Source organism: Bubalus kerabau, chromosome 2 (assembly GCF_029407905.1).
Source record: "Bubalus kerabau isolate K-KA32 ecotype Philippines breed swamp buffalo chromosome 2, PCC_UOA_SB_1v2, whole genome shotgun sequence".
Lineage (NCBI taxonomy): Eukaryota > Metazoa > Chordata > Mammalia > Artiodactyla > Bovidae > Bubalus > Bubalus kerabau.
In genome coordinates, this window is record NC_073625.1 from 165,559,491 (window position 1) to 165,574,713 (window position 15,223).

General features: G+C 38.4%; 1 protein-coding gene and 1 long non-coding RNA gene across 3 annotated transcripts in view; one reads left to right on the forward strand and one right to left on the reverse strand.

The window, feature by feature from the left end:
• CPA3 (carboxypeptidase A3) overlaps nucleotides 1-11,218 on the reverse strand; it is a 32,040-nt gene extending 20,822 nt beyond the window's left edge. The window contains exons 1-3 of the mRNA XM_055569396.1: nucleotides 11,142-11,218; nucleotides 10,969-11,044; nucleotides 7,784-7,908 (exon numbers count right to left, since the gene is read on the reverse strand). Coding sequence (XP_055425371.1) covers nucleotides 7,784-7,908; nucleotides 10,969-11,044; nucleotides 11,142-11,209 — 269 coding nt within the window. The 5' untranslated portion in view covers nucleotides 11,210-11,218. The remainder of the gene's footprint in view (nucleotides 1-7,783; nucleotides 7,909-10,968; nucleotides 11,045-11,141) is intronic.
• Nucleotides 1-15,223, forward strand: part of LOC129644059 (uncharacterized) — a 202,455-nt gene that overhangs the window by 72,252 nt on the left and 114,980 nt on the right. For both annotated transcript variants that reach the window (XR_008710718.1, XR_008710717.1), the window contains exons 3-5: nucleotides 12,189-12,612; nucleotides 12,706-12,836; nucleotides 14,104-14,250. This is a non-coding gene — a long non-coding RNA (uncharacterized LOC129644059). The remainder of the gene's footprint in view (nucleotides 1-12,188; nucleotides 12,613-12,705; nucleotides 12,837-14,103; nucleotides 14,251-15,223) is intronic.

Below are 15,223 nucleotides of genomic sequence, written 5' to 3' on the forward strand. Positions count from 1 at the left end.
GCTTTTGCTCCACCTGCATTAAAAGCAGAGGAACCAGGCAAAAGAGAGATTTTTTATGGTCTCAGAGGTTGATTGGTAACATATGGCAGTATTAATTAGTCACAGGAAGCTCGTATCTAAGAATATTTTTAGACTTACACATATCAATTTAGCTCTTGTGATAACAGCGGCAAAAGAAAATCGTGTGAGCTGAAATACGACCTTCCCACATATGCAGCTGCATGAGGACATCAGAATGGTGCCAGATTGCTGCTGATGGGAACTAGAAATTAAGCCTAAGGCTGGAAATTAAGATCCATGTCCAGATGTTATTTTCCTGAGGCCTTCCACTAACCAGCAGCCAGGTTTAAGTAGATGGAACCAAAATACTTTCTCTTAAATATTATTTTAGCGCTCCAAGATTTACTTAATTTGTTAAAAAATATTCCTAAATGTAGGTGAAAGGATAATCACCCCTGAGGATTTAATGATGTAAATGGCCAGTGTTTATTGAGTCTCTCTTATGTGCCAGACATTCTGTTCAGCATGATATTTACATTTTATCACTTAATCTTTACATCAACACTATTAATTTGGTACCATTATAACTCCCATTTTCATAGATGTTAGGTAGATTTCCAACATTGATATAACTAAAATACAGAAGTTGAAATTGAGCCTAGAAATGTCTGACTTCAATACTCTAGCTGTGAACCATTATACAACAGTTATCCATCATAAGGAGGGAAAGCCCAGGGTATTGCTGTCAGATCTAAACTCTTCTTAGTCTACTGAGGCTTCTACGAAGTTTGCTCAGTTGACCAGCTCTCCAGAAAGCCTGAGTCTCAAGATCAGGGAGCAAGTTAGTTCAGAGAAGAGGCAAAACGAATCTTATTTTAACAATTTCATGGCTCCTTCCATCTGCTGCTTTTAGTAGGAATGGAGATTGCTTTGGCAATTTGTGTGTGTGTGTATGTTTTTTTTTTTTTTTTTGTGGATGCATAAAAATTTTAGGATTATTTGTTTTAGTTCTGTGAAAAACATCCTGGGTATTTTGATAGGGATTGCATTAAATCTGTAGATTGCTCTGAGTAGTATGGGCAATTTAATAATATTAGTTCTTCCAATCCAAGGGCATAGGATCTGTAGTTTCCTTCATCAGTATTTTATGGTTTTCAGAGTATAGGTCTTTCACAGCCTTGGTTAAGTTTATTCTCAGGTATTTTATTCTTTTTGATACAATTTAAAGCAGAATTTTTTTTTTTACTCTCTTTCTGATAGTTCATGTTAGCATATAAAAAAGCAACAGATAATGCTTATTAATCTTATATCCTGCAACTGCTGAATTCATTTATTCTAATAGTTTTTGGATAGAGACTTTAGGATTATCTATGTAAAGTATCTTATCTTCTGCAAATAGTGATAATTTTACCTGTTTCCTTCCAATTTAATTAAAAAATTTTTTTATTGGAGTATAGTTGATTTGCAATGTTGTGTTAATTTCAGGAATACAGCAGAGTGAATCAGTTATACATATATTAATACATATGCCCACTGTTTTTTAAAGATTCTTTTCCCAATTAGGCCTTTATGAGTACTTAGTAGAGTTCCCTGCATTATGCAGCAGGTTCTTATTAGTTACCTACTTTATATACAGTAGTGTGTATATGGCAATCCCAGTCTCCCAGTTTATCCCTCCTGCCCCTTATCCCCTGGTAACCATAAGTTTGTTTTGTATATCTGTGACTCTACTTATGTTTTGTAAATATATTCATTTGTACCCTTTCTCTTAGATTCTGCATACATGTGATATCATATGATACTTGTCTTTCTGTGTCTGTCTGACTTCACTCAGTATAATGATCTGTAGGTCCAGGTTGCTACAAATGGCATTATTTTGTTCTTTTTTAAGGTTGAATAGTATTCCATTGTATAGATGTATCACTTTTTCTTAATCTGTTCCTCTGTTGATGGACATTTAGGTTACTTCCAAGTCCTCGTTTTTGTAAACAATGCTGCACTGAGTGTTGAGGTGCATATATCTTTTCGAATTATGGTTTTCTCTGGGTATATGCCCGTGAGTGGGATTACTGGGTCATATGGTAGCTCTATTTTTAGTTTTTTAGGGAACCTCCATGAATATTTTCCATAGTGTCTGTATCAGTTTACGTTCCCACCAATAGTGTCGGAGGGTACCTTTTATCCACACCCTCTCCAGCATTTATTGTTTATGGATTTTTTGATGCTGGCCATTCTGACCAGTGTGAGGTGATACCTCATTGTAGTTTTGACTGCATTTCTCTAATAATTAGTGATGTTGAGCATCTTTTCATGTGCTTTTTGGCCATTTGTATGTCTTCTTCGGGGAAATGTCTGTTTAGATCTTCTGCCCATTTTTTGGACTGGGTTATTTGATTTTTTGATATTGAGCTGGATGAGCTATGTGTATATTTTGAAGATTAATTCCTTGCTGGTTGCTTTGTTTGCAAATATTTTCTCCCATTCTGAGGGTTGTCTTTTTGTTTTGTTTATGGTTTCCTTTGCTGTGCAAAAGCTTTTAAGTTGTATTAGATCTCATTTATTTACTTTTGTTTTTATTTTCATTATTTTAGGAAGTGAGTCAAAAAAGATTTTGCTGCAATTTATGTCAAAGAATGTTCTCTCTATGTTTTCCTCTAAAAGTTTTAGAGTGTCTGGCCTTACATTTAGGTCTTTGATCCATTTTGAGTTATTTTTTGTGTATGGTACTAAGCAATGTTTTAATTTCATTCTTTCACATGTAGCAGTTCAGTTTTTGTAGCACCACATGCTGAGGAAACTGTTTTTTCTCCACTGTATATTCTTGTCTCCTTTGTCATAGATTAGGTGACCGCAGGTACCTAGTTATCTCTATTGAGATGATCAAGTGATTTTTTATCTTTCCTTTTGTCAATGTGGTATATCACATTGAGTAATTTGCAAATATTGAACCATCTTTGCAACCCTGAATAAATCCAATTTAATCATGATGTATGACCCTTTTTATATATTGTTGGATTTGGTTAGCTGGAGATATCACTCTTTCTGACTTCAGACTATACTACAAAGCTAGGTCATCAAAACAGTAGAGTACTGGTACAAAAAAAGACACATAGATCAATGGAACATAATAGAGAGTCCAGAGAGTCCATTCCCACTGTTGGTAGCAATGCAAATTGGTACAGACACTATGGAAAACAGTATGGAGCTTCCCCCCAAAACTGAAACTAGAACTGCCATGTGATTCAGCAATTCCACTCCTGGGTGTATACCCAGAAAAAAACCCCCACTAATTTGAAAAGATACACCCAGGATATAGAAGCAAACCAAGTGTTCATCAATAGACAAATGGATAAAGAAGATGTGGTATACATATACATGAGAGTATTACTCAGCCATAAAAAGAATGAGATTATCTTTTTGCAGCAAAGTGGATGGATCTAGATAATAATATGCTTCGTGAAATAAGTCAAACAGAAAAAGACAAATACTGTATGATATCACTTATTTATGGAATCTAAAAAAATAAAACTAATGAACATGTACATCACAAAATAGAAAGAGATTCACAGATTTAGAAAGCAAAGTAGTGGGGAGAGGGAAAAGATAGGGGTATGGGATTAAGAGATACAAACTACTTTTATAAGAACAGGTAAGAATATACTGTATAAAACAGAATTATAACCATTATTTTGTAATAAGTTTTAAAAATTTTATTTATTTTTTAATTGAAGGATAATTGCTTTACAGAATGTTGTTTTCTATGAAACCACAACATGAACCAGCCATTGGTATAAATTTTAAAGGAGTATAATCTATGAAAATACGGAAACACTGTGCTATACACCTGAAACTAATATTGTACTCAAAGTACTTCAATAAAAAAAAAAAAGGAATAGAGAACTGTGGGCCAGTGTATGTGTTACCATGAGTTTTGGAGTGTGCGTATGTGTGTTTGTGTGTGTGTGTGTGTAAGTGCAGTGGGGAAGGATGTTTTAGGGAGGCAGAGTCATGTTATGCTGCCTGATAAATTGGTTTGGACTACCTCTCCCTGATACCCACATTCCTGCAGGGTGCTGCTGCTGCTGCTAAGTCGCTTCAGTCATGTCCGACTCTGTGGGACCCCAAAGACGGCAGGTCTACTCAAAAAGCATGATTCCAGGTTTCTGCACAATCTCGATTCTCTCCAGGAACTCCCTAGTTGAATTACCTTGTATCCTACTCGGCACTTATGGACATGGATTTCCCCCAACATTGGAGGCATATTTCTATGTTAGATAATAAACTTTAAGGCACTAATTTTTATTCAGCAGGAGGGAAAGGGTGCCACCGCTGACGTGTGTGCCACTGCTGACAGTCTCTAGTTATCCTGTTGCTCTTTTTCTGTGGGAAAGGGAGCAAACGTGCTACTTTAAGGTAAAATCTGTCTTGGTAATTTAATTTTCTGGAAATTAAAAAAAATATATCACACAGATGCTTTAAACTAAATAGTGGTTTCTATGCACTGTCTAATGAAGGATGTCTAAGTAAATCATTGTGTCAAACCAGCCTCTTAATGTGGTTTTATTCAAACTGGTGTCTGGCCCAACCAGATGTTTCTGTGCTTAGAACCCACTTCTGTTACTGACTGACACCAAGTAACACATGTAATTAATATGCAAATAAAATTATCTATATAATTAGTACTCGGAGACAAGATTTTAAATAGTTCTTGTCTGCACAGATCACTTTACATATTTGTATTTCCGAGGAAGGTAACTATCTGATTATGTGGCTTTCCCACAACTGTGGCTAATTTGGACCAATTTCTAGAAATCATATTCTAATTAGATAAAACTAATTTTTATAGGTAGTTTAAGACTTTGCTTCTTGATGTAAGTAGAAAGAAAGTACGTGGCATATGACAAAACGAAAAGCACACTGTTTATGAGGATCTGGATTTAGACGTCTGTTTGAGTCAGACTTGTTCCAAGCTTGGAGAAGGCCAAAGAGGAATAAGGGCTGATAAAATGGATGTCTGGCAGCCTCCTGCCTTGGCGTCTCCTGTCACAGTGATCTATTCCACTAACTACAGTCAGTGTCAAGCAGTCAGCTTCCTGTCTACAGTATCAGGATATTGAGGAAAATATACTACGTTATTTTTAACCTGCTGTTCAAATCAAATTATACAAAGTTAGCTAAAATTTATTTTATCTTGGGCTAGATACTTTGTAAGAATTAGTTGATCATAAGGAATCTGGGTCAGGTTTGTATTAATGAAGTAAAGTGAAGATTGTATAAATCAAGGCACATAGTTTAGAAGTCTGGCTGTCAAGTGATTCACGAGATGGTCACCAGGAAGTATATAGTGTAGAGGGGTGATTTCTTTTAGAAATATTCAAGACAGCATATCAACCTCAGCATAAGCCCAGAGTCCATAATGCCCTACTAATTTCTGTGATCTTACGTTTATAAAGTGTCTGCTTCTAATTTTAATGGTACAGTTTATAAAATTATAGAAAAACTTATCAATGTATTAATTAAAAATGTTTAGATGAATAATTTTGAATATGTTCTCCCAATATATTAACTTCCCTGGTGGTTCAGTGGGAAAGAATCCTCCTGCCAATGAAGGAGACATGGGTTCAATCCCTGGGTCCGAAAGATCCCCTGGAAAAGGAAATGGCAGCCCACTCCAGTATTCTCACCTGAAAAATCCCATGGACAGCGGAGCCTGGCAAGCTATAGTCCATGGAGTTGCAAAAGAGTCAGATATGACAGTGATTAAACCCCAAGGAATAACTTACTTTTGAATATATTCTCACCATACATGAACTTACACGTTTGTTTCACAGCCTTCTTGAAACAATGGCAAAAACAAAGATAGTGACCAACAGTAATCACACATAATAACCTGTGACTCTAAGCCATAGGCAAGAATGTTTTTTGTTTACTTGTCTATGTATGCATTTCCTTTAATAGTATTTAAATTTGTTAGGGATATTGTAGCAATTTAATAAATACAATCAAGTCATGATGAGCAGCAATAAATCCCGCTCTCTAATATGACACTGTAGGATCTTTGAATCAGAAGTAGAAGGTTTTTTGAGCTAACAGCACTGTTAGGTAGCAGAGGCATGAAATATTAAATCAAAAAGAAAGAACTAAGGTGTAGCAATTTTGAGTGATGGGGTTCCTGTAAAGGGTGCTGCTGGAATGACAAGGGCTGGGGGAGTTCAAACAGGACCGCTCAGTACACCAAACTGCTAAATATTTTAAAGTATAAAAACACACTTTATTTTCTCTAGTATATATTGATTCGTGATATTCATCTCTGAGCTCCCTTCTTATTTGTTGCCCTAGGGCCCAGACTGTGTGTGCATGACCCATGGCTAGTGCTCGATAATTTCTAATTTCCTCTTATTTCTCTGTGGGACCACAGTGACTCATTTCTGCATCTTAGGCCATTTGAGAATTCTCTCCTCTTAGATTTAAGTCTTATTTTACTGTGTTGTTTTGCTTTCTCTGAGGAAGAATTTCTTTCATAAAGAATTATTTATTATACATGAGTTCTATACATCAGTGTCTCTTTTGCTGTCTCGTACACAGGGTTATTGTTACCATCTTTCTAAATTCCATATATATGCGTTAGTATACTGTATTGGTGTTTTTCTTTCTGGCTTACTTCACTCTGTATAATAGGCTCCAGTTTCATCCACCTCATTAGAACTGATTCAAATGTATTCTTTTTAATGGCTGAGTAATACCTGTGGCGGATTCATTTTGATATTTGGCAAAACTAATACAATTATGTAAAGTTTAAAAATAAAATAAAAAAAAAGAATTATTTATTATAAATTTTATATTCCCACATCTCTGACTCAAAGATAAACAATGTACTTTGGGTCTCTTTTTATGTATCAGGAGAATCTGAATATAAGAATCTGGTGTGGGCACAAGGAATTCTGTTCAATGTCGTGGCAGTGGATAGGAGTGGCAGCCTGGATAGGAGGGGAGTTTGCGGGAGAATGGATACATATGTGTATATGGCTGGGTCGCTTTGCTGTGTACCTGAAACTATCACAACATTGTTACTTGGCTATACTCCAGTATAAAATAAAAAGTTTAAATAATGAAAAAAAAATGCAATGCTGGTAGTCATCAGTAGTGCTGAGTTCCGGGCTGATTACCTGTCAGGAGTAATGAGTGTGACCAGACCATCCATGCCTGCTCACATGCTCTTTGTCCTCACCAGGGGTTGAGTTTTAGGGATGGCAGATACCATAACTGTCATTCTTGCAGATCATAATAAACATAAGATAGAACTTGAGTACCTGGTTTGAGCTCATCATTTTTATAAGCAGGCCTCCATACTCTGTTTGGAGGCAACGATAAGTGTTATTTCTTAGATAGAGTGTTCATTTTGAGGGGCCCCAATATAAAATTATACTCTCCTTTCAATTTCAAGGCTCCTCAGACTTTGAGTCGGAGAAGGCAATGTCACCCAACTCCAGTACTCTTGCCTGGAAAATCCCATGGACAGAGGAGCCTGGTAGGCTGCAGTCCATGGGGTTGCTAGGAGTTGGACACGACTGAGTGACTTCACTTTCACTTTTCACTTTCATGCATTGGAGAAGGAAATGGCAACCCACTCCAGTGTTCTTGCCAGGAGAATCCCAGGTATGGGGAAGCCTGGTGGGCTGCTGTCTATGGGGTTGCACAGAGTTGGACATGACTGAAGCGACTTAGCAGCAGCAGCAGCAGACTTTGAGTATCTAACGCATTTGAATATTTTCATAGGACTTACTCATAGTGCATTTGATTTTGATCCAACGCAGACTGAACAAACTGGGATTCCTTTGCACTGATTTGGAAGTCCACCGTCATGTTAGCAGCTACATGGTGGGTGGTGTCTGGGTACCAGAAGTCAAGCTGTGCAGATGAGTTCAGTGTTAGTCACAGTTGTTTATTTGCTCATGCAACACATATTTATTAATAAATGACCATGTGTCATATGCAATGAAAGGAATTTAGGGTTCAACATGCCTGAAGTATGAGCTCTTCTCTTAATAAACCTATGAAATTTTTGCAAATATATTTAAAAACTGTTGAATATTAGGCAGTGGGGGAAAAAAAGCTATTGTAATGATCATTTTTTTTGGACATAATATATTCAGATGCAAAAAGAATGATCAGCTTTTGGTTAATCTGTTTTCTTCTACCACCAGCTAGAGTTGTTTCAGAACTGATTTAGCCACAGCATCTGCCTCTGGTTGGGAATATGGATTCATATGTGGCTTCTCCCTCCCCTGCCCCTGCTCTTGGGTCAGGCCTCCCTCAGAACCAGATGTCCCTGTAAACTCTGGAATTCCTGGAAAGATTGTGTCCAGTGAAGACATATTCTCTAGCCCTGTCATTTTCCCAGCAGTATGTCCTTGGGCAGATTACTAAAACTCTTTGAGTTTCAGTCCTCCTCCTAAGAAATGGAGCTAACAGCCCTCCATTGGGAGTGTTGTGGAGGTTATGAGACAGCTATGACAACTGGGCCACACAATATTTAGCAACTGCTGGTTCCGTTCTCTTTATTTTCTGCTAGCTGAGAATTTCAGAAATTTGGTGAATAGGACTGTAAAGATAGAATTCAGATTAAAATAATTTGAGAAGTTCCCAGTTCTTATTCTTGAAAATCATACTCAATCATGAAACCAAAAAACGTATCATTTCCCAACCTCGGAAATGTAGAGAAAATGCTCACTTTCCACCCATCGTGCCAAACTTGTGGGCATAGCTGAGTCTGCTTGGCTGTTATGTAGATGAATCCCACTCTACTTCTAGGTCAGTCCTGTTCCAGTATAAGGCTGCTGGGAACCAACTAATATTTGTGGTTTGTTTTGATCAAAAGGCTACAGTATAAAGTAGACATCTGTGAGGTATAAGAATGATTTAAAGGTGAGTTAGGCCATCACAATAGCAATTTCTCTATCCTAACAGGGTTATGTGGTGCATGAATTTGTTGTTGTTGTTTAGTTGCGAAGTCACGTCCGACTCTTTTGCAACCCCATGGACTCTAGCCTGCCAGGCTCCTCTCTCCAAGGGATTCTCCAGGCAAGAATACTGAAGTGGGTTGCCATGCCCTTCTCCAGGGGATCTTCCTGACCCAGGAATCAAAAATGAGTCTCCTGCATTGGCAGGTGGATGCTTTACAACTGAGCCCCGAGGGAGGCACAGTGCAAGAGTTTAGGGCTCAGTGGACTTTCATGAACTAAATAAGCATCACGTGCAGAGCTGGATGCCAGGGTTGTGGCAGTTAATAAAAGAGAAGCAAGAAGCTTAATGTGGAAGACAGAGCCATCTGTGCATTTCCAACATGCTTACCCATGCCAGGGGCAAGCACAAGGTTGCTTCTAGGAGCGCAAGAAGCAACCCATCTGGGTCATGAGAGTTGATGAACAGAGAGGGACTTTCTCCAGGAGATACTGCCTGAGCTGGATCTTGAAGAATAAGTGGCATTTAGCCAAGTAAAGAGGAAAATACATTCCTCCCGAGAAAAGGTGTATAGGGCCAATGTGGGTGAGTGTTTGGTATTAATAGTGCTTGAAGGGTCAGAAAGAGGGTGGAGTACAGAGGTTGGAGATTATGAAGTTCTTGGAATACCACATCGATATCAATAGAAGATGCTTCTACAGTACTTATTATGACCAGGCCAGCTGAGCATTACCCCAATATTAGCTCATTTAGTCTTTATAGTAGCTTTAGGAAGTAGGTATGATTATTATGTCCCCACTTCACAGAGGAGGAAATTGAAGCCCAGAGAGGTTAAGTAACTTGCCTAAGGACACAGAGCTAGTGTAAAACTAGGATTTGAACCTCTGAAGACCATGCTCTTTCCACACTAGGCCACCTCTCACTGAAAACCTTCAAACAGAGGAATGTAGGTGTCCAATTTTAGAGCAATCAGGTTGCAGTATGGACTTGACTTCATGGGAGGCAAGACTAGAACCCTGAACATAAGAGAAATTGTAATTGTCTATTGAAGTTGTCCCTGAAAAAGATAGAGCAGACATGAATTTGGCAGTGACAGGGGAATGAAGAGGAAAGTATGGATTTGAGAAAGATCTGGGCATTAGTATAGGCAGATTGATTTGATGTGGAAATAAGGGAGTGTCTGACTAGACAGATCTCAGCTTCCATTCTGGGTTTAAATTTGACTTGTCATCTTGGTCGTTTAATTTACTGTCTTTGAACTTCTATTCTTCTGTTTTGAACACGTTAAATTGAGACACAGACATTGAAAATCTAATGAATTTGAAATGATGTATTTGAGCAAACTCTGGGAGACAGTGAAGGACAGGAAAAACCTAGTGTGCTGCAGACCATGGAGTTGCAAAGAGTTGGACACGACTTAGTGACTGAATAACAACAAGGTGGCTGGAACAGTGTGTCTTGTACAGAGGAGCAGTTGAACAAATGATAAAATGATTACTTTAGTCCGTTGGATTTTAAAAGACAGAGCTAACTTTAAGAGTTTTCTTTCAAAATGGATCTGCTCTTAGAAAGGGATACTTCTTGGTATTATCAAACAGTGCATTGATGTTATCAGTTAAGCAGTACCTTGATGTAATCATAATTATGATTATGCCACAGAAAGTAGACCACTGGTATAGATCCAGATGGTAGTAAGGAGAATGGAGTAGGCAGGAACTGTCAAGGTTGAAGAAGAGGCCATGATAAAGGTCAGGAATGTCTCTCTATTTCACAATTCCACCTAGAAAATGCTGTTGTTTGCAAAGTTTTTGGATGGGAAAAAGAAGTGGTAATTTGGAGAAAAATAAACAGAAACAACGAAAGGATTAGCAGTGAGTTGAGTTATCCAATTATCACCATTTCCCCCAATCTTTGTCTTTGGTAGCTCTGTGGGTGTTAAAAATAAAAGGCAAAAGAAGAAGGTTTTAGGAAATAGAAAAGATAAAGATAGCCCTTTACTTGCTTTACCTGGCTGGTTTTGGCTAAGTCCTTAATGATGTTTGCTTGTTTTTCATCCTGGAGCTTCACACGGAGTACCTTGTCCCTGTAAGAACACAAAAGGTGAAACTCGTGAACTGGAAAGAAGCATTTCCTCATTTTCTTCCCAAACACAGTCTGGAACACAGGGTCGTGAGATTTACCCGTCAAAGCGGACAGGAGCAATTGCAAGGGTGGCGGCGATCAAACCCACAGGCAGGAGGAACCTCATGGTTCTTCTTTGCCTGTCCAAAGACACTCTGCTGGTTTTATGTCTCAACTCTTATCTGGATGAACAGCTAGTTTCCTCTTTGGGTTCTGGTGGATAGAATGTGCCCCCCACCCCTTCGCCCCACCATTTTCTAGTTGGGGAGGGGAGTAGGGTGGCAATGTTAACACTAATTGCCCTCTTTGTGACAGGTGAATTCCATGCTACTCATATACCTTTTACAAGTAAGAATTCCCATTGTACAGATGGAATGGGAGGCAAATTTCCTTGTTTAGCAAATAACTTGTCTGGTGTCTCAGATGGTAAAGAGCCCGCATACAGTGCAGGAGATCTGGTATTGATCCCTGGGTTGGAAAGATCCCCTGGAGAAGAGAATGTCTACCCACTCCAGTATGATTGCCTAGAGAATTCCTTGGACAAAGGAGCCAGGCAGGCTATAGTCCACGAGGTCACAAAGAGTCTGGCACGACTGAGTGACTCACACTTTCACTTTTGCCCAGGGGAGCAGTTAGTAAGTTCACAGAGTTGACCTTTGAATCCAATTCTTTGTTCTAAAATACTGCTCTATCATGTGCTTGATGTAAATGATGGAAGAAATCGGTTTAAATTTGCACTTGGAAACTTGGAGGAATTAGGGTATCTGGCCACAGAACCTTGATGGCAAAAACTATGCTTTTGAGGCCCCATTGTAAGTTGTTAAATTAAAAATGTTTATATTACAAATTATTTTGAATATACTAAAATATTAGAAGTAATCTGGAAAACGTTATGTTCACTGTCTAAATTTTATTTTTATTTATTTATTTTTTTTTAGGTTTATGACTTAACTTTAATGTTTCAAAACAATTGATAGTCTTCTTTTTATATTTACATTTTTTTTAATAATCTAGGGAATCAAACAATTGTATCATTTTGCTTAGGGGATAATATAACACTATAGAGACATATTAAATATTAAATGTGTGAACTATTTAATGTACAGATATGAGAGCTGGACCGTAAAGAAGGCTGAGCGCTGAAGAATTGATGCTTTCAAATTGCTGTGTTGGAGAAGACTCTTGAGGGTCCCTTGGACTGCAAGGGGATCAAACCAGCCTGTCCTAAAGAAATCAACCTTGAATATTCACTGGAAGGATGGATGCTGAAGCAGAAACTCCAATAATTTGGCCACCTGATGCAAAGAACTGGCTCATTGGAAAAGACCCTGATGCTGGGAAAGAGTGAAGGCAAAAATAGAAGAGGGCAGCAGAGGATGAGAGAGTTAGATAGCATCAGTGACTTCATGGACATGAATCTGAGCAAACTCCAGGAGATAATGAAGGACAGTGAATTCTGGAACACTACAGTCCATGAGACCACAAAGAGTAGGACACAACTTAGTGACTGAACAGCAACTATCATTGCAGGTGATGGAGTCAGACAATTGAATCTGGATCTTAAAGATTCAAAGAAAATATTCCAATTATATTCACTTGTAACTTGCAAATTTTCTTGTTTAGCAAATGACTTGTCTGGTGTCTCAGATGGTAAAGAGCCCGCATACAGTGCAAGAGATCTGGTATTGATCCCTGGGTTGACAATTCAATTAATTATGGATTGGAGAAGGCAGCAGCTTTACCCACAATTATAGGTAAGGTAATATAGTGAATGAATTTGTCTGATCAGATAGCTTATTAGAATTTCCTTTTAAAACTCCCTCTTCACATTGACAGATGTATAGACAATCATAAATGAAACTTCTCAGAGTCATAGTTTTATATTTTTATTATAAAAATAATTCTGTTGGGGAGGTACTCCTGTTATACATACAGCAGCAACAGCTTCATTCCTCTCCATCTGAGAGATGTACAGTATGACTTGTCACTCAGGAGGGTCCCCTTGCCGTGATCCTGCAGGTAAAGAAGAAGAGGGGATTACAAATGTCTTCATGTTGTTGATATTGGAGAAGTGTATCAGCACTAGAAAATTCCAGAGCAGATTCTTGCTCCATTGATTCTAAGGATGTGTTTAGCAAGAGAACAGAGGAAAAGGAAGAACTTGACTTTGAAGTTAGACAAATGTAACCTCAGAGTGGTTCCCAAACACTAGCTACTTTACCTTGAGCATGCTGCCTTCCAGACCTTAGTTTCCTGGGCATGCAAATGGGACCCTAACAAGTGGTTATGAGGGTCAAATGAGATGAATATATATGTAAGGGATTTGGTAGATGGTAGGGACAAAAAACATGCCTGTGTCCTTCAAGTGCATGCCTGCGAAGTCACTTCAGTCATGTCTGACTCTTTGTGATCACATGGACTGTAGCCCGCCAGGCTCCACTGTCCATGGGATTCTCCAGGCAAGAATGCTGGAGTGGGTTGCCATGCCCTCCTCCAGGGGATTTTCTTGACCCAGAGATCAAACTCACATCTCTCACATTTCCTGCATCAGCAGGTGGATTGTTTACAACTAGTGCCACTTGGGAAGCCCATCCTCTAAGTATTAACACAATTGTCAAGTTCTATAAACAGACATACTGGCCATTATCAGGCTGCAGAACTGATGAGTATCAGCATATATCAGGTGGAAGGTTAAAGTGGTGGCCATGTCCAATAAGGCAAAAATATCTCTGTATTTGTTTTAGTGTGTATTGCTTCAAGTAAAAAATATTTTATGTTTTAGCTTTGCTTTTTGTTATTTTGGAATTATTTGGAATGCTTTTGCTTTTTGGAATTTTATTTGGATTCTAAAATTAATAAATACACATGGAAAAATAATTTATCAAAATACAGAGAAGTTGAAAGAAGAAAATAGAAGTCACTCTTAATTCTAGCATTCTGATATATTTTCTATGTTAAAAACTTTTTCTGTTTGATTCATTTCAAAACTATAGAGAAAAGGCTTCTATGTCTGTTTTTCAGGTCAACTAGGAAGGACACTTTTATTTGGGGATCTGAGTAAAGGTTAGAAGAATCCTGGTTTTTCTTAAGACTTTGGTGATAAACAATCTTGGACTTCTTAACGTCTGTTGCATATTGACAATTCCTTGTTTCTGGAGTAGGACATAGGTATGTGATGCTTTAAGACCTCCCATTCCTCCCCAATCTATGGATTTTAAGAATATTTTGGAGCTGTTTATCAGAACCAGTTTCATTTCTTGGCAGGCATAGTTCAGTACAACCTTATATTGCTACATCGAGATTTATGAGAGGTCTTGGCATATTTAGATGGGGAAACAGTGGAAACAGTGTCAGACTTTATTTTTTTGGGCTCCAAAATCACTGCAGGTGGTGATTGCAGCCGTGAAATTAAAAGGCGCTTATTCCTTGGAAGGAAAGTTATGACCAACCTAGATAGCATATTGAAAAGCAGAGACATTACTTTGCCAACAAAGGTCCGTCTAGTCAAGGCTATGGTTTTTCCAGTGGTCATGTATGGATGTGAGTGTTGGACTGTGAAAAAAGCTGAGCGCTGAAGAATTGATGCTTTTGAACTGCAGTGTTGGAGAAGACTCTTGAGAGTCCCTTGGACTGCAAGGAGTTCCAACCAGTCCATTCTGAAGGAGATCAGCCTTGGGATTTCTTTCTTTTTTTTTTAATATTTTTTAAAATTTTATTTTTAAACTTTACATAATTGTATTAGTTTTGCCAAGTATCAAGATGAATCCACCACAGGGATTTCTTTGGAAGGAATGATGCTAAAGCTGAAACTCCAGTACTTTGGCCACCCCATGCGAAGAATTGACTCATTGGAAAAGACTCTGATGCTGGGAGGGATTGGGGGCAGGAGGAGAAGGGGACGACAGAGGAAGAGATGGCTGGATGGCATCACTGACTCGACGGATGTGAGTCTGAGTGAACTCCGGGAGTTGGTGATGGACCGGGAGGCCTGGCGTGCTGCAATTCATGGGGTCGCAGAGAGTCGGACATGACTGAGAGACTGAACTGAACTGAACTGGCATATTTATGGAGTAGGATGAGTAGTTGTTGGACACTGTATCATTTTAGGATTAACTGTGTAAGGTGATGTGGTGTTTCACAG